The sequence below is a fragment of the Nyctereutes procyonoides genome, unplaced genomic scaffold (genome assembly GCF_905146905.1).
Source record: "Nyctereutes procyonoides isolate TBG_1078 unplaced genomic scaffold, NYPRO_anot_genome, whole genome shotgun sequence".
Classification (NCBI taxonomy): domain Eukaryota; kingdom Metazoa; phylum Chordata; class Mammalia; order Carnivora; family Canidae; genus Nyctereutes; species Nyctereutes procyonoides.
Genome location: NW_026575020.1, coordinates 19025182 through 19044965, shown reverse-complemented (window position 1 = coordinate 19044965; position 19784 = coordinate 19025182). Strand labels below are relative to the sequence as shown.

At 38.3% G+C, this 19784-nt stretch overlaps 1 protein-coding gene across 7 annotated transcripts in view; it reads left to right on the top strand.

Annotated features, from left to right (window-relative positions):
* ACACA (acetyl-CoA carboxylase alpha) overlaps window positions 1–19784 on the top strand; it is a 289228-nt gene that overhangs the window by 100515 nt on the left and 168929 nt on the right. For all 7 annotated transcript variants that reach the window (XM_055322849.1, XM_055322873.1, XM_055322865.1 and 4 more), the window contains 8 exons: window positions 693–802; window positions 1622–1703; window positions 2831–2929; window positions 4289–4395; window positions 8148–8258; window positions 14179–14388; window positions 18287–18457; window positions 19552–19713. In XM_055322849.1, the coding sequence (XP_055178824.1) occupies window positions 693–802; window positions 1622–1703; window positions 2831–2929; window positions 4289–4395; window positions 8148–8258; window positions 14179–14388; window positions 18287–18457; window positions 19552–19713 (1052 nt within the window). The remainder of the gene's footprint in view (window positions 1–692; window positions 803–1621; window positions 1704–2830; window positions 2930–4288; window positions 4396–8147; window positions 8259–14178; window positions 14389–18286; window positions 18458–19551; window positions 19714–19784) is intronic.

Genomic DNA, 19784 nt, shown 5'->3' with positions numbered 1-19784 from the left:
TAAATAATATATATAAACTACTTAGTATAGTTAACTGCACTTTGTAGCTGCTGCTCTACTACAGTTGCTGCCAGAATAGGAAGAGAGAGACATCAGGGAATACTGAGCAAAAAAAATGTAAGGAGGGAAAGAAGTTATCTTTTAAAAGTGCCTTTCAAATACCTACTATCTCCAACATTCCAGATAAGCTCTTTACAATCACTTGGTAGATGCCTGTAACTAACCTTTCCTGTTCAGCCAGTCTGCAAACCCTTCAGGCTCTACCTCTTTTCCAGGTTTGTCCCAGCTGTACACCAGGAAAAGGCCTTCCTTAGAGTACAGTACAAGTTAAAGATAAAGGGTGTCAGGACTAAAACTTATTATTGAATAGAATGATTATACAGGGGTCTCTAAGTGATAGGTCATCCTTGATATAGAGATCTTAAAGATCCTTCTAACAGGTTACATAGTGAAATGTTTGAGAACTGTTGTTTTGGCATAAGAACTTCCTAAATATGAGATTAGCACATGTTAGTGCCTGTGATTTAACAGTCAGAGCTTCTAACTAAATGGTCCTAGAAGTTACCCTAGAAGTTAATGCAGTTTGTCCTGTCATTACCTGTGATGATATCTTACCTTTACAAAGTTTTGCTCTGCTGTTATATTTCTGAAAATAAAGCATGTGTTCTCTATTAATTTGCTTACATTTTCAGAATACATTAAGATGGCGGATCACTATGTGCCAGTGCCAGGAGGACCAAATAACAACAACTATGCGAACGTGGAATTAATTCTTGATATTGCTAAAAGGATTCCCGTACAAGTAAGAGATGCCAATGTGTCCTTTCAAACCAAATTTAGGCATTTGACTGTTAGATGCAAGGGGCTATCCAGAGAAGAACTTTATTTTTTTTTCAGAGAAGAACTTTAAATTTTATATAAATCATCTTTGTTGAAAGTTGATAAAAGCTTTTCTTAGGTGGTATATAACAGATGGGAAGAAGAAAGATGGAAAAAAATGAATGAGTCAAAAGTAAACATAAGCAAGATTTGTAAGGATCTTAAGAGATTATTTATGCTATCCATTTCACCTTCAAACTGTCTCAAGTAATTAAAAACTCCTTTTTCCAGTGGAATATCCTTGGCTCAGAATATGGTAGTGAAGAAGTAGATTATTTCTTCCCTATTAATATTGTGTTAGGAAATTTAGGATAAATGTACTTAAGCCCAGAGAGAAAAAAACTAGAGATTTATATGGCAGTATAACTACTATATATAAATATGGAAGTGAGTGGCCAAAGTAATTGGATCTGTGAAAGAAAACCAATATTTCTGGAAAGAGCTCTATAGAGTCTAGTGGAACAGTTATGAATTAAATTTCCTAAATAGCAGCAAGACTAGCTAGATCTTAATATCAACTTCAACTTGGTTTTGAACTCTTCAAAAGTTTTGCCACAATGGACTGCTTATTCTTATTCTGTAAAAAGTTTGCCAAGAATCAAGCATAGATCTTGGATTAAATATTAGGTTCCTGTGGAGCTATTATACCTCATGGAGTACAGTTTTGGTAGAGAGTAATATAGTTTATCATGGTTTTTTTAGTATGAATTTTAAGAACAAATCATATTATCTTTCCTTATAGGCAGTGTGGGCTGGCTGGGGTCATGCTTCTGAGAATCCCAAGCTCCCAGAACTTCTTTTGAAAAATGGCATCGCCTTCATGGGTAAGCCTTCCTGACAAACTCTTCCTGTCATTCTGGTTCTGTCAGTTTTGCCTGTATTCCATTCTATATTCTTTTCTTTTTTTGACATGCACTGCGCTCTTATTTTTCATCAATTAGCAACTCTCAGAGTAGTCCTCTTCATTTCTCTTCTTTTTTTCTCTTCCTCATTTCTTACATCTCTAATTATCTTTCTTCATCTTGATTGTATTTTCTGTCCCATGAGATATGGAGAAGGCTCTGATTTCTAAAACACTGGCCTTTTAAAACTTTGCCATTAATCTTAAGAAAATATGTGGAGAAAGGACCTCTTATTATATAGCAGAGATAATTGAGTATTAGGATACCCTAGCACTGTGGCCTTAAATATGAATCAGCACCTTCATGTTTAAGCATATGGGTTGTGAGAGCTGTTTCTTCTGACTTTTCTGCTCTCTTAGAGAAAGAAATCAAGGGTATACGGCTCCATGTGTTTCTATCTCAGAGCCCTTCCACAATGATGATTTTATTTTGTAAACCCTATTAAAGATAAATCTTCCTTTTGGATTCCCCTAAGACCAAGGAGGGCAGTATTTCAGACCTGAACCCCTAACTTCTTAGTCCTTATTTTAGGATTGGTTAAAAAAAAAGATTTTGATAATCTGGTCAAGTTGGATCATAAACGACGATAAAATTAGTTAGATTTGTCAGGAATTTAATTTCGTATACATACTGAATTCTCACTGTGTGCTAAAAGCTCACTAAAAGCTCACTACATTCTATCATGGGTACAAAGATGAGTCATAATGTAATAATCTCCCTAATCAAGTTCATGATCTCCATGATATGTGATGTATGGGAGACAAGACAAATACAAAAATAATTATATAGGGCAGCCCCGGTGGCTCAGGGGTTTAGCGCCGCCTGCAGCCCAGGGCATGATCCTGGAGACCCTGGATCGAGTCCCACGTCAGGCTCTCTGCATAGTGCCTGCTTCTCCCTCTGCCTGTGTCTCTGCCTCTCTCTGTCTCTCTCTTTGTGTCTCTATGAATAAAAAAAATAAAAATAATAATAATTATATAGAAGACAAAAATTTGTGTGACAGAAATGAGGCCACAATGTTACAGTCATGGTTCTTTTCTTGTTTTTAGGCCCTCCAAGCCAGGCCATGTGGGCTTTGGGGGATAAGATTGCATCTTCTATAGTGGCTCAAACTGCAGGTATCCCAACTCTTCCCTGGAGTGGCAGTGGTAAGAAAGTATTTCCTGTTTGTATTTTGAAGTACAGAAAAGCTCAGTAGGATATTTGGGATTGTGGCCGAGGTCTTCAGGTTATTTAAAATGTACACAGATATGTGATAAGAAATAGAATTGAGGTTGATTTATGGTATTACCTAGCTTAATTAATACACCTGTGATTTTTATCATGTCTTAGAATATAAATTTTGTACCAGGTGCACAGGTGCTAAACTATAATTTAAGTGATCTAGGGACTTAATTTGATTTTGGAGAAACTCCAGGAAAACTCATATGGTTCTGCAGATTGGGATCTGCTCTGGGTAGACTAGAATCTCCATCAGATATGGACTTAGGCAGAATTAGGCCTGTGAACCTGCCTGGCAGGTGACCTGGGTCACTAAGTAAAACCTAAAACCCACTTATTCAAATGTTTGCCTGCGTATTTTCTTAATGTCAGTCCACCATCTATTGATGATATGCTTTGTCTCTTCAGTATCATTCCACCTCTCATTTGCCCTTGATGCAGAAAAGGAGGGCAATAATCAACCTTTCTTCTAGGCATACAGAAGAATACAATTTTTCTTAAAATGATTTATACTTGACAAATCCCTTAAAGAGTGCCATGTAAATCATTGTAGCTGATAACAATATGAACTTGCCTTTTTTAATACTCCAGCACAGGGAGCAAACATACTCTAAAACCTCTTTTAAGTGGGAACGACCATTGTCTTAACGCTGAACAGATTTGAACTCTTGTTACTCTGGCTCTCCAGGGGGATTGCCATATCCTCTCCAGACCTGCTGGGTCAAACAGTTTAAAATAAAAGGTTGAATTTGTTCTTGTTTGAATGGAGAGGCTATAGCATTCCCCTTGTGGCTGAGTACAGGGACATTCAGGGAGCATGGAATCATGACTCTGCTGAGGCCAATAAAACCGCCATTTCCATTTCCAAGGGCTCATAAAGATTGAATTATTTCCCAGACCTCTGGCCCTGGAGCAGGCCTGAACACACAGATCGAAGGTGTTTTGCCTGCTGAGTTGCTGTGAAAAGTCTGACCTGCTTTTTTTTTTTTTTTTTTTTGTCTTGTATGTCCTTGCATTTTTGTAAGTTTGCTCCCTATTAGCTCTCCTGGCTTCTTCCAGGGTCAGAACCTGAGTTGCCAGGTCCCGGCTAGAGCTAAATACCATTAACCCCAAGGACTGATGAGGCTTTTATGGCATCCTTCTTTCTCATATCTACGTTAGTTTTAGATAAATATGAGAGCATTTTAAAGAAGGAATAACAAAAAAAAAAAAAAAAAGAAGGAATAACAGAAAATTGACGGCAGAAGCTTTTATAGCAGCTTTTAAGTCACTGTTATCTATTGCAGGTCTTCGGGTGGACTGGCATGAAAATGATTTTTCCAGACGTATCTTAAATGTTCCCCAGGAATTATACGAAAAAGGTTATGTGAAGGATGTGGATGATGGGCTAAAGGTAGGTTATTAACTCTAGGGAGCGATGTCTTTCAACTGGCCAATTAGAGTCACAAAGTAATTTGAAGGCTACTTGATGATATACACCCATGATGGCATTGGGATTGTAAGAGCAGGAGAAATAGTTTATTTATTTACTTTTTTTTTTAATATGTATATTTCTTTTTTTAAAATTTTTTTTTATTTATTTATGATAGACACACTGAGAGAGAGAGAGGCAGAGACACAGGCAGAGGGAGAAGCAGGCTCCATACACCAGGAGCCCGACGTGGGACTCGATCCTGGATCTCCAGGATCACACCCTGGGCCAAAGGCAGGCACCAAACCACTGCGCCACCCAGGGATCCCTATTTATTTACTTTTTAAAAATATTTTATTTATTTATGAGAGACACACAGAGAGAGAGAGAGAGGCAGAGACAGAGAACAGAGACAGAGGGAGAAGCAGGCTCCATGCAGGGAGCCTGACGTGGGACTCGATCCCGGGTTTCCAGGATCAGGCCCTGGGCTGAAGATGGCGCTAAACCGCTGAGCCACCTGGGCTACCCAGGGATACAGTTTATAGAGTAAGGAAGTGACCTAGATTTAACAAAAATAACTTAAATTTGTTTTGAAGCAAGCTCTTCACCTGGACAGAACATTTTTTAGGTGGCTAAATCAGAGCTTTTAGGAAGTATTTATTGATTCTCCTTTCTACCACTTGTTAGTGTGTGTGTGTGTATGTGTGTGGTGATTGGGGTGGAGGACAGAGCAACAAACAACACACATTTTCCCATGCTTGAATTCAGAACCAAGAAGCCAGGCAGATAGATAAATGTCAGCTTTCTTATGAATAGAGATGTTGGTGAAAATGGCCTCAGTGTGTAGCAACAATCAGATTTGTAAACTGAACGACCAAGTTAAACATGCTTACTCATTGGGTACTGGTGGTGCTGCATAACCACACTTTCCTCCACAAAGACAGAGCTTTTACCATTCAACTTCTTGTACTGCTGAGAGCTGACAAACAGCATATGTTCTGTGCAGTGGGCTGATCCCAAAGGGGAAGACGCTGAGCTATGCATGCTCAGTTCCTCCTTCCAAACTGACGAGTCACACAATTCATTCTTTTTCCCTTGAGGAAGGGGTGAGGGAGGGAGCCAAGAGAGGCCAAAAGTGTCTAATTACTGTCCTTCCTTGTAGAAACAGAAACCCAAGCAAAAGGAGATCTTTCTCCAACATTGCCTCTTCTTTCTTATAGTTCTCTCCAGTTTGTTCTCTTTCACTTTTTAAATAGTTAGAAGTATCAATTATACTTCCAAGTAGATGGTGAAATAGACTATTTTAGGAAAACACACTACTCATGTTTGACTTTATATGTTATAAATTCAAGAGGAACAGTGAAAGCTCAACTAATTTTGCTCTTTTGTTTGCGTTTCAAGTTAAACTCTCCTAATGTCCTTACTAAGAATTATTAATATTTCTAATGGAACTGTGTATGCTATACTCGCTGTAATTTGCAAAAGAGTAGAAGTCCTTTGTGTAAGGAACTAGCTATTTTGCTTATCAACTGAAATTCCTTTTTTTCCTGGTCGTAATTTTATTTTATTTTTTTATTATTATTATTTTTAAAGATTTTATTTATTTATTCATGAAAGACACACACACACACAGAGAGGCAGAGACACAGGCAGAGGGAGAAGCAGGCTCCATGCAGGGAGCCTGACGTGGAACTCGATCCCAGGTCTCCAGGATCAGGCTCTGGGCTGAAGGTGGCGCTAAACTGCTGAGCCACCTGGGCTGCCCCCTGGTCATAATTTTAAGCATAAAAGTTTCTGGTAAAAAATTTGGAGGCCAGAAAAGAGATGATAATAAATCCACCCGTAAACCCACCATCCAGAGATAGATACATACTCATAACAAGTTTGTACATCTTGTTTTAGCTTCTTTTGATTCATAGGACATATTATTATAGTAGTGATCATCTTTATTAATAGATTCCCATATTTATAGTTATTATTCTTATAATTTTAGTTATTTATTTATATTTATTATAAGTATAAAATTAGGTTTTTATGATATATATAGTTTAGTAATCCTCATTTCTTTTCCTAGTATTATGTATAAGCATTTTTCTCATGACATTAAAATTCTTCTAAAATATTCTAAATGGATGACCTATGCCTAGAGCCTTTATATCTTTTTAAAAGTGCTACCTTCTACTGACATCATGTAGGCTACCATATATGTATATTCTTTTTAGTCTTTTTCACATTGTGGCTGATTCTTTGATACTTATCATGCAGTAATAACACTTTCTTTGATAACACTATTTCATCAAGCTAACTCTGTACAGGCATAGATATGAGTAGTGATGGAACTGTGCTGAATCTTTCTGTTGGTACATTTTTAGATATTGTTATAAGGGAAACTGTAAGTCACTGGAATGTTTTGACAAAGGAATGACTTAGTTCTAAATTTTGGTTAACTTTTCCCCACTTTATTTTTTGCCAGAACAATACAATCTGGACATCTTCTGTATCATTACATGTAAAAGCCACCTCATTCCTTTTAATAATTGCATAATATTTTAATAGAGGGACATATCCTGATTTAACTAGCTCCCTACTTAACAAATATATAATTAATTTTCAGAAAGTTTTAGGATTGTTACTTGATTATTATCAAATACCATAAATAGAAAAACCACGTATGTGCTGAACATTAGTTTCCTGAGTATTTTATTAATATTTTGATATCTTGTTATTTTTATCTTTTACAAAGCTTTGAGTGAGAAAATAATTTCTGGATACATTAGAGTTCTGATTTGTTGAAACTTACATATATTGTCAGAAGCTGTACTGTGACCATCAACATTTTATTAAGTGACCTACTCATACCTTTTTTAAAAATAAAAATTAGAGGTAATATATGAATACCTATGTGCTATCAGAAATTTTAATAATACAGGAATAAATGGAAATTATTTCTACCTATCTTCCTTTTATAAATCATCACTGGTATATATTCTAGGCTTTTTTTTACACCCTCATATGTGGGTGTATGAATGCATACATAATCATATATAAAGGATTTTTAAAAGTATTTTATTTATTTTAGAGACAGTGAATACAAGTGAGGGGAGGAGTAGAGGGAGAGGGACAAGCAGATCCCACACTCAGCTCAGAGCCTGACATGGGGGCTAGATCCCATGACCCTAAGGTCATGACCTGAGCTGAAATTGAGAGTCGGATGCTTAACTGACTGAGCCATCCAGGTGCCCCATAAACATATAGTTTTATTTTGTTTTTGACCTATATAGGATTGTCTTATATTGAACCATATGAAAATGCCAATATTCAACAATTTTTTTTTAACCTACAAAAAAAGGCACTTTCTTTTGGTTCAACCTAATGCTACAGATAGTTACTACTTTTTTTTTCCCCACCCAATAGTATGTCTTAAGACCTTTCTATTTTACTACTTTTGAACCTACCAATGACAGTATTTGGAGAGAGATATTGAGAATGCAAGCAGGAGGAGGGACGGAAGAAGAGGAAGAGAGAGAATCCCAGGCAGACTGTGCTAATAAATAAGCACAGAGCCCAACACAGAGCTCTAGATCATGACCTGAGCTGAAATCAAGAGTATGTCACTTAACTGACTGAGCCACCCAGGTGCCCTCAATGACAGCATTCTTAAAGGAAGAAGATTCCAGTTTTCTCCTTCCCTGTAAATACTACTCTTATTTCCATTTTTCTCTTTGTTATTGAAGGCAGCGGAGGAAGTTGGATATCCGGTAATGATCAAGGCCTCAGAAGGAGGAGGAGGGAAAGGAATCAGAAAAGTCAACAATGCAGATGATTTCCCTAACCTCTTCAGACAGGTAAAATTACAAGTTGTTACAAGTTGTTTTTGTTTGTTTGAATTTACATGTATATCAGAGATACATGATTTAACTCACACTATATATACAAACTATTATGTTGTATACCAAAAACTAATATGATGTTTTATGTCAATTATACCTTGGTAGAATAAAAGATAATAATAATGAATTATAATTTGGATGCTCAGAAAATATTTAATTTTTAATTTTGTCTGTAAGCACTCTGGTGTTTCTCTCTACTTCCTATCTGCTCATTAGAAATGTCTAGTTCAGTTTAAGGTTTTATTTGATAAGGTAACTCAAACAATATTCTCTTGTATATAAAAGTGCTCGTTTTCTCAGAGAGCTCTTCCCTATATGGTACATGTGGTTCATAGGACCTTATAGTGATAGGGAAGAGTCAAAATGCCCTTCTAATTTTTGTGTTCTTCTTCTGCTGGCACTGTAAATAAGGATGTGGTTACCTCCTGATTTGGATGGTCTTGGCTTGGCCAGACTCGGGCTCTTTGATTGACTTTACCTCACTTTAAGTTCTTATTGGCTGTGGGCTCCTGAGTTTCTGCTATGTGTACCATCTACTTGGTCAACTCAGCAGTTTATACCCTGGTCTGTGCTGCATGGCCACCACACCCTGCCTGGCATCGGAACCCTATGGCAGGTCTACATTCTATAACTGAGGGTGGCTTGGAAAGCTAAACCTCAAATCCCTCTCTCTAAGCCTCTGATTTAAAGCTGAGTGGTATGGCCATATTGCAAGTTAGTTGTGGAGGCCAAAAAAAATACTCTCTTTGAGAGACAAAAGTTTCTTCTTCCCTGCCCTAGAGCTACCCTCACAGACTTGACTCACTTTTTTTCTCCTACCAGAAAAAGAGGAATCAGAAAAAAGGAAAATTGGGACATATTCTGGCCTTTCACTTTCCTAGTTTTCCACTGTTTTAATTTTTTCCAGCACTTTTTACTTTGTACTGTCTTTTACTGGTATCTCTAGCCAACTTCTGTTTACCTTCTTTTTTTTTTTTTTTTTTAAAGATTTTATTCATTTATTCGTGAGAGATACAGAGGGAGAGGCAGAGACAGAGGCAGAGGGAGAAGCAGGCTCCATGCCGGGAGCCCAATGTAGGACTCGATCCTGGGACTCCAGGATCATGCCCTGGGCCAAAGGCAGATGCTCAAACCACTGAACCATCCAGGCATCCCTACCCTCTTTTTTTTTAACCATTAACGGCAAACTGAAAAAGGTGATAAAGGTATTGTTTTGCTGCATTATCCTATTTTGAATGTTAGAATTCAAATATTAACCTTCTTTTTCTTTGCATTCCTTTTGTAGTTTACCTAATTTCATAGGTAAATCAATGCCTCATGGGGTCCAAGAAAAGCTTCTTTGCTTTTAGAAGCAAAAGAAAAAGCTTGTTAAATTTTTAAAAATGTAATTCCTTTAGATATTTCAAAACTACTTATACTGTGACTCAAATAGTTGAAGAATCTAGAGCACTAAGATTAGGAAGTTTTCTGTGAAAGTCCTCAAGTTCCAATAATGATTAACTAAATAACAAACCAATCCTCCCTTTGAGAAGAAGCTAGAAAATCTGGGAAAGGTTTTTTTTTTTTTTTAATTTTTAAAAATTGTTTTTAAACTATTTTAAGGCATTAGAGACCTTTCAAGACAGTAAAGAATTATAATGGGGCTAAGGTATAAGAGAAGAAGGAAACCCAATGAGGTGGCATTTGAGGCCACTTTTTCCATAGAGATATCTTCTGATTTGAAAAGGAGCAGTTGGGCAGCCCCGGTGGTGTAGTGGTTTAGCACCGCCTTCGGCCCAGGGCATGATCCTGGAGACCCGGGATCGAGTCCCATGTCAGGCTCCCTGTGTGGAGCCTGCTTCTCCCTCTGCCTGTGTCTCTGCCTCTCTCTCTCTCTCTGTGCCTCTAATAAATAAATAAAATCTTAAAAAAAAAAAAAAAGAAAGAAAGAAAAGGAGCAGTTCAAAAGCTGATTAGTTTTCCACAGTCTTATAAGACTAAAAGGCTAAACTTAACCTTTAAGATTTGGTAAGGAGGGAAGTTCCTAAAACTTCCCACATTTTAGATTGGGATCTTGAAGGAACTATACCTTAAGAGTAAAAAACTAGAAACAGACCAACTCTCACAGGGACTAAATCTCAGCTTCAAAATACTCAACCTTTGATTCAGGCAAAGGGTTCAAGTATTGCTGGTGTCACTAGCCACTAGAAAGAAATGCAAATATAATAATATCCAGAACCTCAAATTACTTCTATTTATTTTTCAAATGCAGTATCAAATAGCGATTTCAAAGTAAGCGGGTATACCAAATTACGTGACTGAAAATCAAGAAAAATAGAAGTCAGTTTTAAACAGATCTGCAGAGTTTAGATAATGGATCTATCAGACAAGGATTTTAAAGTAACTGTACTTAATGTATTCAAGGAAATTAAAGACAAAATTGAGAATTTTGTCAGGAAACTGGAACCTGTGAAGAAGAAACAAATTCTAGAACTGAAAATACAAATAAAACTAAGTCAATAGAGGAGTTTAATAGCATATTAGATACAGTTGAAGAGAGAATTAGTGACTGGAACATAGCTCAGAAGAAAATTCAGACTGAAGCGTGAAGAGACAAAAGGATGAAAAATACAGAAAAGAGCATGTAAGAGGTTATTTGCAAAGATGACCATGATAACTTCTCCCATCTTTCTATACAGACCCCTATGATTTTTGCCTCTCTTCCCATCAAGAAAGACTGTCTTTTTTCCCATTCTTTGAATTTTGGCTAGCCTTGTGACTTTGTTTTAAACAAGACAATGTAGCAGAAATGGTGTGTAAGTTCTGAAGTCTAAACCCCAAGTGGTCTTGTAATTTCTGCCCTTGCCCGACTGACAAGTGAAGGAACCAGTCTAGCCTTTTGAAGAAAGAGAGGCCACATGAAGTAGAAATGAGTTGTCCTAGCTGAGACTTCCTAGACCTACATGTTGACAGCACCACATTTGAGATGTGCAAATGAGACCCTACGAGACCATCCAATCCCAGTCAAACTGGCAGATGACTACAGCTGCATGAGTAGCTCCTGGGCAAGATCAGCAGAACTATCCAACTGTGCCCTGCTCAAATTACTGTAAGCGGATAAAATAAAATAGTTGGTGTCCTAAGTAAATAAATTTTCGGGGTTTGTTAGGCATCAATGGGTAACTGCCACAGAAATTGATACCCAAAGGTATGATGCTGTTATAACAAAAAAGTAAAACATGTGACATGGCTTTAAGACTAGCTTATAGGTGGAGGCTGAAAAAAAATGATGAGATTGTTAATGAAGGCTGGAGGAATGTTGAATAAATTGTTAGTGGAGGCTGGATAGGCAATGAGGGAATTGTTAGTAGTCTGAAAAAAAGATCAATATGTGTTCTGTAATGATGGAACAATTGCCTGAGTTAACTTTGAAGATAGAGAATGTATTTAATGAAGTCATGGGCCTAGTTAAGGAAATGTCTAGACACAGTATTGAAAGCATCTGCTAAATCCTTCTGGTTACTTATGCTAGGGAACTGTAAGAGAGAGGTGAGCTAATCAAGGTGTCTCAAACTTGTTAAGTTTGAAAATATAACTTTTTCTCATTCCCAGTCTCTACCTAGCAGAAAGATCCTCAAAGTAAAAAATGACCTCAGGGTAACAGCTAAGTCAAGAATACCTATGAGAGCCTTTAAGGTCTCAGAAATATTTAAGACACTATACCTGGTAGATTACCCTCTCGGTTAATAGGAAAGAGCTTCAGAGAACACTTAAAGGTGTTGTCCCACCAGCAGCCTGATGTACCCAAAGTATAGATACATCTGTGCAGAAAAGTTACAGATGTTTCTTTTGGGACAAGGATTAAATCCCCCAGTGTGATTCATAGGAAACCTACAACATTTTCAAGAAACTTGTACTTAGGACTACACTAAAGGGTCCAGAAGGAACAGAGGTAGTTCAAACTTCAAAGAGGCTCCTGCGTCTTCAACTTTCTATAAACAGGAAGCAGACTGAGAAAGCTATTCAGCTATAAACATCAGTCATTTCTAATAAAAAGAACAGAGCCAAGAGCCCAGATCGCAGAGCTTAATGCAGAGGAGAGTCATGGATTAGGAAAATCACTCCCCAGGAGCTGAACAAGACCCTAAAAAAATTTCCCTGCCCCTAGAGTCATGGTATCTGAGATTCACCCATCTGGATTTCAGAATTGCTATGGAGCAGTGACTACTGTGTACTTCCCATCCTCTCTTCTTTGAACAGGAATATCTTTTACAGTCATCCTTTCCCCATTTCATCATTAAATGTTGGGGGTGTTGGGGCACATAACATGTCTTCTTAGTTCCCAGATTGTTGGATCAAGAAAAACTGCACCTGAGGAGCTGCACCCAAGGAGTCTCATTTGCATCTGGACATGATTCATGAGAAAATGGACGTCAAGCCTGATGCCTTGGCTGGATGACTTTGGGGGTCTTGGGAGGGGGTGAGTCTATTTTGCATGTGGGAGGTATATGAATTATTGTGGCCAGAGGGCGGACCATAGTAAATTGTTTGCAGAGATGGCCGCAATAACTCCTCCCATCCTTGTATGTATATCCTTTTGTAGTGTGATTGCCTTTCCTCTGATCAAGAGGTGGCATCTCTTTTCCCAACCCCTGAGTCTTAGCTGGCCCTGTGGATTGCTTAAACCATTAGAATGTGGCAAAAGTGGTGTCGTGTAAATTCTAGAGCTTGTGAAGTCTTGCAGCTTCTGCCTTCACCCTCTTGGAGCACTGCATTGAAGAAGCCTGATCTAGCCCATTGGAGGATGAGAGTCCACAAGCTATAGAGATGAACTGTTCGAGTCAGGGCTCCCTGGACCTACAAGCCAAAAGTCAACACAAATCACCAGACATTTGATGAGACCATTTAGCCCCAGTTGAGCTACCAGATAATGATATGCACACGAGTGACCCCAGGCAAGACCAGAGGAAGAACTGCCCAGATGAGGACAGTTCATGAGGAATTAAGATGGTAGATGTCCTGAGCAACCCACTGAGTCTTGGGGAGATTGCTACCTACCAGCAGAAAAGACCTATGGGATACAGTGAAATTATCTAACATCATGCACTTTTGAATCTCAGAGGAGAGAGAGAATGGAACAGAAGCAATATTTGAAGAAATCATGGAGCATAAACAGTATTTGAAGAGATAATGGTTAAGAATTATCCTGAACTTACAAAAGATAGAAACACAGATTTAAAAAAATACTATGAGCCCCATGGGACAAATACAGAGAAAACTACATCTAAGATTATCAGAATAACTGCTACCTCACCCCCCCTAAAAAAAGAAAGAAAATCTCAAAGTGGCTGTAATAAGACTACTTTCAAAGGAGTAACAATATGATAGCTGACATCTCAGTAGAAGCAGTGGAAGCCAGAAAACATTGGATTACTTTTAAAAGTGCTGTAAGAAAATAACTGCCAGTGTAAAACTCTATCTCCAGTGGTAGTGTGCCTCAAAACTGAAGATCCACATCCTTTGACTACAACACCATCCATGATGCAGTGTGAACCAGGAAAGCAGCTAGTCTGGAGCAAGTTGTACATTTGGCTATCTGCAGTTGATGGCAGTATTTTACCCTTTTGTGGGATTTGTTTGTGTGTGTCTTTTCAAACTATTTTGTTTTTCACTTTTGTAATACTGGAAGTCACTAAGTAATATTGGTTATATAACGAAGAATGCAGTATCTTAAAAATAGATGAGGGCATGAGCTTTTTTTATTCATTTCTGTATTGCTACTAATTCACGTGGTCCCTGACACTTCTAGGCATCTGCCTGTTGAAATTGAAGCAACTTAACAGGTTAGAAAAAATGCTTACCACTTAAGAATTTGCTTTATTTCCTTTTAATATAGGTTCAAGCTGAAGTCCCTGGATCTCCTATATTTGTGATGAGACTAGCCAAACAATCTCGTCATCTGGAGGTACAGATCTTAGCAGATCAGTATGGCAATGCTATCTCTCTCTTTGGTCGTGACTGCTCTGTACAGCGCAGGCATCAGAAGATTATTGAGGAAGCACCTGCTGCTATTGCTACTCCAGCAGTATTTGAACATATGGAACAGGTGTGTATATGAAAAGCTATAATATTTGTTTTCTTACACAGGACTACTACTCATTCAATTCATCTGCTGGTTTGAGAATAGCAGAATTTCAGGCAGTGGTTCTAGATAATTGATAAGATTATATCCCTTTCCTAAAGGAAAAATAATTCTACTGTTCTCCCTCTACACATTTCAGGCTCTCAGTTAGTTAATGCTTTTTTTTTTTTTTAAAGATTTTATTTATTTGACAGTGAGTGAGTGAGAACACAAAAGCAGAGGGAGCAGCAGACAGAAGGAGAAGTAGCCTCCCAGCAGGAGCAGGGAGTCCAATGTGGGTCTTGTTCCCAGGACCCCAGGATCATGACCTGAGTGGAAGGCAGATGCTTAACTAACTGAGCCACCCAGGCGCCCCTAGTTAACACTTTTGAAAAAAATTAGTGTACTATTTTAACTAGGGATAAAGAAAAGAAATGTTTTGGGGATTTTTAATCTTACTGTTTAATTTTTTTTAGATTTCATTTATTAGAGTGTGCATGTGCACAAGTATGGGGACAGGCAGAGGGAGAGAATCTTAAGCAGACTTAGCGCAGAGCACAGATCCCAATATGGGGCTTTATCCCATGACCCTGAGATCATGACTTGGGCTGAAACCAGGATTGTATGCTTTTTTTTTTTTTAAAGATTTTATTTATTTATTCATGAGAGACAGAAAGAGAGAGAGGCAGAGACACAGGCAGAGGGAGAAACAGGCTCCATGCAGGGAGCCCCCACGTGGGACTCAATCCCAGGTCTCCAGGATCATGCCCTGGGCTGAAGGTGGCGCTAAACCGCTGAGCCACCAGGGCTGCCCAGGAGTTGTATGCTTAACCAACTGAGCCATCCAGGTGCCCCTGATTTTTTTTTTTTTTTAAACAAGGTCATAATAAGCAGGTAGTTCCATTTTCTAGTTGATTATCTTGGAGTCTTCAAATGTATTTATTCAAATCTATTCTCTTAAAAGGTCTTCTAAGCATCTTTCAAGTTTATATGTTCTATACTTTTGTGTAGAAATGGATCTTTAATAGTCATGCAGGGTCCCGTGGAAACAGTTGTAGTTTAGGGGTCTGAACATGGTCTTTTCTGGAATAGTGACTGAGTCTTCATCTTAATGGAAATATATTTACCATCTCTTCTGAATTTCAAACAAGCTAAATACATGATCATCTGTGTTGGAAGTTTAATTTCTACATTGCGTGAATTTATTAAGAATCATTCTTTAACTTTTATAATAAAGAGGCCTCCAAAATACAGTGGCTTAAATAAGGTATAAGTTCTCTTTCTCATTCTCACAGTCATTGAGAGATGAACTGGTACCAGAGACCCAGGCTTATTGCTGTGTTATTCACTAGGAAAGAAGTCAGCCAAATACAGCTTGTTAGCCAAATCCAACCTATTAACTTTCTTTGTAAATAAAAAGTTATTGGGTCACAGCCATGCTAATTTATATATGTTTGATTTGGCTGCTTAATCACTGCAATAATGTTGTTGCATGTTGTGGCAAAACTATATAGGCCACAGAGCTGAAAATAATTACTATCTGGTCCTTTAATGAAAATGTTTTCCAACCCTTGCCCTAGGGTGTTATTATCTCATGATTAAAGCTTTCTCATAAGATTAGGTTCATATTGTAGCCTGTGGGAGGGGGAGAGAAAGGACTAGGAGGGCAAGCATATAAAAATGTGGTCCAGAAGTTACCCACATTACTTCTGTTCATGTTCTGTTGGGCAGAATTTAGTTACACAATCACGCCTAGTTATAAGGGATGTTAGGAATTATAGTCACTAACTGGGTGGCCATATAATCAGCTGAAATTCAGGAAATGCTATTACTAGATGAATGACACACAGAAAAATCATTGGAGGGCATTTAATAATCTGCTCCTCTAGCTACCCATGATCCTTTCATATCCTTTTTCTTACTCTTTCTTTTTCACTAATATACTTAGTCTTTAAACCCAAAGGAGACAGCCCAAAGTCCCATCCAATTACTACAGTCAGCTCAGACTCCAGGATCTTTAGATAACATACAGTTCTTTGCATTAAATGTTCATGTGGCTTTCCATGAGCCAGTGGCCTAAAATACAAGGTATCTACCCCTGGTCAATCCTCCCTCCGGCATATACCCAATATACAGTGGTGGAATACGAACACGATAACTCCCATTTGGAAAAAAAGAAGAATGAAAAAATAAGCGATAATAATTGGTCTGTAGCAGTTACCAGATCCTTCTAGGCAGGAATTGTGATCATTTCAGTTTGCCCTCTGACTGCCTCTGATTCTGCTCTCTGGCAGTAATCCCTTGCCCACCATCCCTGAAGTACCTGGCTTTGTTCCCTATGAAGTTCTTCCTCATTGAATTTTCTCTGTGATTGGGCCTTGGAGACTATGCCTTCTTTGGCAGAGCTGGTGCAAGAATGGGACCACAAATATTACTCTAGTTATCAATCACAGGCTTTTCAAAGGCCAGGTTTGTGGTATATTTAGAAATACAATTCCTTCAAAGCTTAATTAAGCTTCTGGACTGTTTGCTTCTAGTCTGCTTCAGGTAGGAGTCATCATACTCCAAGATTTCTAGATACAACAGGCTTTCTTCTATTCGTGGATCTTTGATACTGAGTTGCTTCAGAGTAAGAATCTAATCTGGTTTTGGGGTATAAAAGCAGTTTTTTTTTTTTCACGTTCTTCCTTTTTCTAACTTTTTCTTAGGGCTTACTTGGTGTATCATCTGCCTTCCAAGTTATTGTGGAAGACAGTTTACCAAATATGTTTTTTTTTTTTAACGATTTTATTTATTTATTAGAGAGAGAAGATGAGTGAGGGAGAGAGAGAGAGAGAGAGCATGAGCAGGGGGAGGGGCAGAGGGAGAAGGAGAAGCAAACTCCCCACTGAGTAGGGATCCCGATGAGGGGCTTGATCTCAGGACTCTGGGATCATGACATGAGCCAAAGGCAGACACTTAACCAACTAAGCCACCCAGGTGCCCCTAAATGATTTGTTATGTCAAACAATGAGGTTACAACCTTTTCAGTTTGAAGTATTTGTTTCCTTGCTACTCACTACACTGTTGCTAAGCTAGCATCCCATTTTTAAGTTTTTAAAATAATAGCATCCTACTTGAATTGTATAATTTCTGTATTAATGAATATACAGGGTAAGCGGTTTAATAAAGAGATCCAAAAAAATAAAATGACCTCAGATGAGATAGAAGTTTATCTTTCCTTCCCATCATAATCTGAGGTGAGCTCTCCAGGGTTGATAGGACAGTTCTGCTTTTTGAGGCCATCTGGCAATTCAGGTTCTTTCTGTTTTGTTCTACCATTCTAGTATGTTCTCATCTGCATGGTAGAAACTGGTTTGAACTATTGTGACTGTGTTCCAGGGCACAGAAAGGGAAAATCTAGGAATAGAGGATAAGTAGTTGCCTTTCCAAAACCTGATTCAGGGCTTATGCATATTATTCAGTAATGCTGACATTACATATGCCAAAACTGAGTCACTAGCTATACGAGAGGTTAGAAAATCTAGTCTCTAGTTGGATAGCCATGTTCCTAGGAAGATTACTAGGAATACTAAAACCAGGGCATGCTGAGTAGTCTGCCACAGCGTGTTTTTTTGCCTGCATACACTTATACCTGAGAGGGTAAGGTTGCTTGTGATCCCAAGTGAGAAACAGTTTTCCCCTAGATCTGGATTGAGTTTGCTGTCCATGTCTTAGGGGCCTTGTGTAGTAATCAGGGAAGGTGAAATTTACTCTTAAGTGTCTAAAAGCCTTCAGTGGCTCTTATAAATGGTGGATACTTGTGTTGGGAGAGAGGGAGAAACTATAGTGGTCCATCAGCTGGTCACGGTGGGATACTTATGTTGATTTATCTTTCTTCAAGTGTGCTGTGAAACTTGCCAAAATGGTTGGTTATGTGAGTGCTGGGACTGTGGAATACCTCTACAGCCAGGATGGAAGCTTCTACTTTCTGGAACTGAACCCTCGGCTACAGGTGGAACACCCTTGTACAGAGATGGTGGCTGATGTCAACCTCCCTGCAGCACAACTCCAGGTGAGTTACCCTGATCTTGGCTAAGAGAGTTGCCTGCAGAAGTTCCAAATGTCCGAGATGCCTGAGAAACGGGTTTAACCAGTATCTGATAAGAGAAAACTCCTCCTCCTATCTGAGTCTCATCTAATGTTCATCTCGTGCTGTATGGGTCATGATGTGTAGGTTGCTTTTCCTGATGTGGTACAAATCTAGTAATACTATCATATTTTTTTAACCAGACACGTATGATAGCAACTATCCTATCTTAGAAAGAAATTTTTAAAATAATATACGTTATTCAACTAATTCAATTTTAGGGACGCCTGGGTAGCTCAGTGGTTGAGCATCTGCCTTTGGCTCCAGGCATGATCCCAGGTCCAGGGATCAAGGCCCACATTAAGCTCCCTGCGAGGAGCCTGCTTCTCCCTCTGTCTATGTCTCTGCCTTTCTCTCTGTGTCTTTCATGAATAAATCTTTAAAAAAATAATAATTCATTTGTAAAATACCTCACAACTTTGTAACTGTCGTCTACTCCTTTTTACTTGTGTCCTGAATTGAAGCAATTCCACATCAGAATGGTGGTCGAAGTTTTTCCTGGCAAGACTGTGGCAGCACATGTTTATTGTTGTAATGTTTAAAGTGCTAGTTATCAATCTTATTTTCTCCATTTCACCCAGGAAACAAATGTTATGGGAGGCAGTGATGGCTAATAATGAGGTTTGATATTATTTGTATCTAACATGTTCTTTGCCCACATTGGGAGCTCTTTCTGGGTTCCATTGAATACAAAAAATTTATTTACTTTCTTCATGGTTTGTGGGAATAATTATGAAATAATTATGACATAGTTAGGACTTTTTAGCTGTCTGGACTTCTTGGATAGCCATTTACACTGACTCCTCCCTTATATATTTTAATTCTGCTCCCTTAATGGAGAAATGTCAATAGAACTATAACTTAGGGTTACTTACTCAATTATTGTAGAATATAGGCTATAGTAGAAATAGAATGTTTTAGGTGGTGGCTACTAAAATGAAAAGTCTTGTAGGTAATTTGATATCCTCCACATTTTAAGGAAGGTACCCATGAAAAATAAGTGATGTTTTTCCTTTTAGATCGCCATGGGGATCCCTCTGTACAGAATCAAGGATATTCGTATGATGTATGGGGTATCTCCCTGGGGTGATGCTCCCATTGATTTTGAAAATTCTGCTCACGTTCCTTGCCCAAGGGGCCATGTTATTGCCGCTCGGATCACTAGTGAAAATCCAGATGAGGTAACCCATCACTTAAAAGGTTTACACTTTTTTTTTTCTTGTGAACTTTAATATTAACATGGTATCTGAAG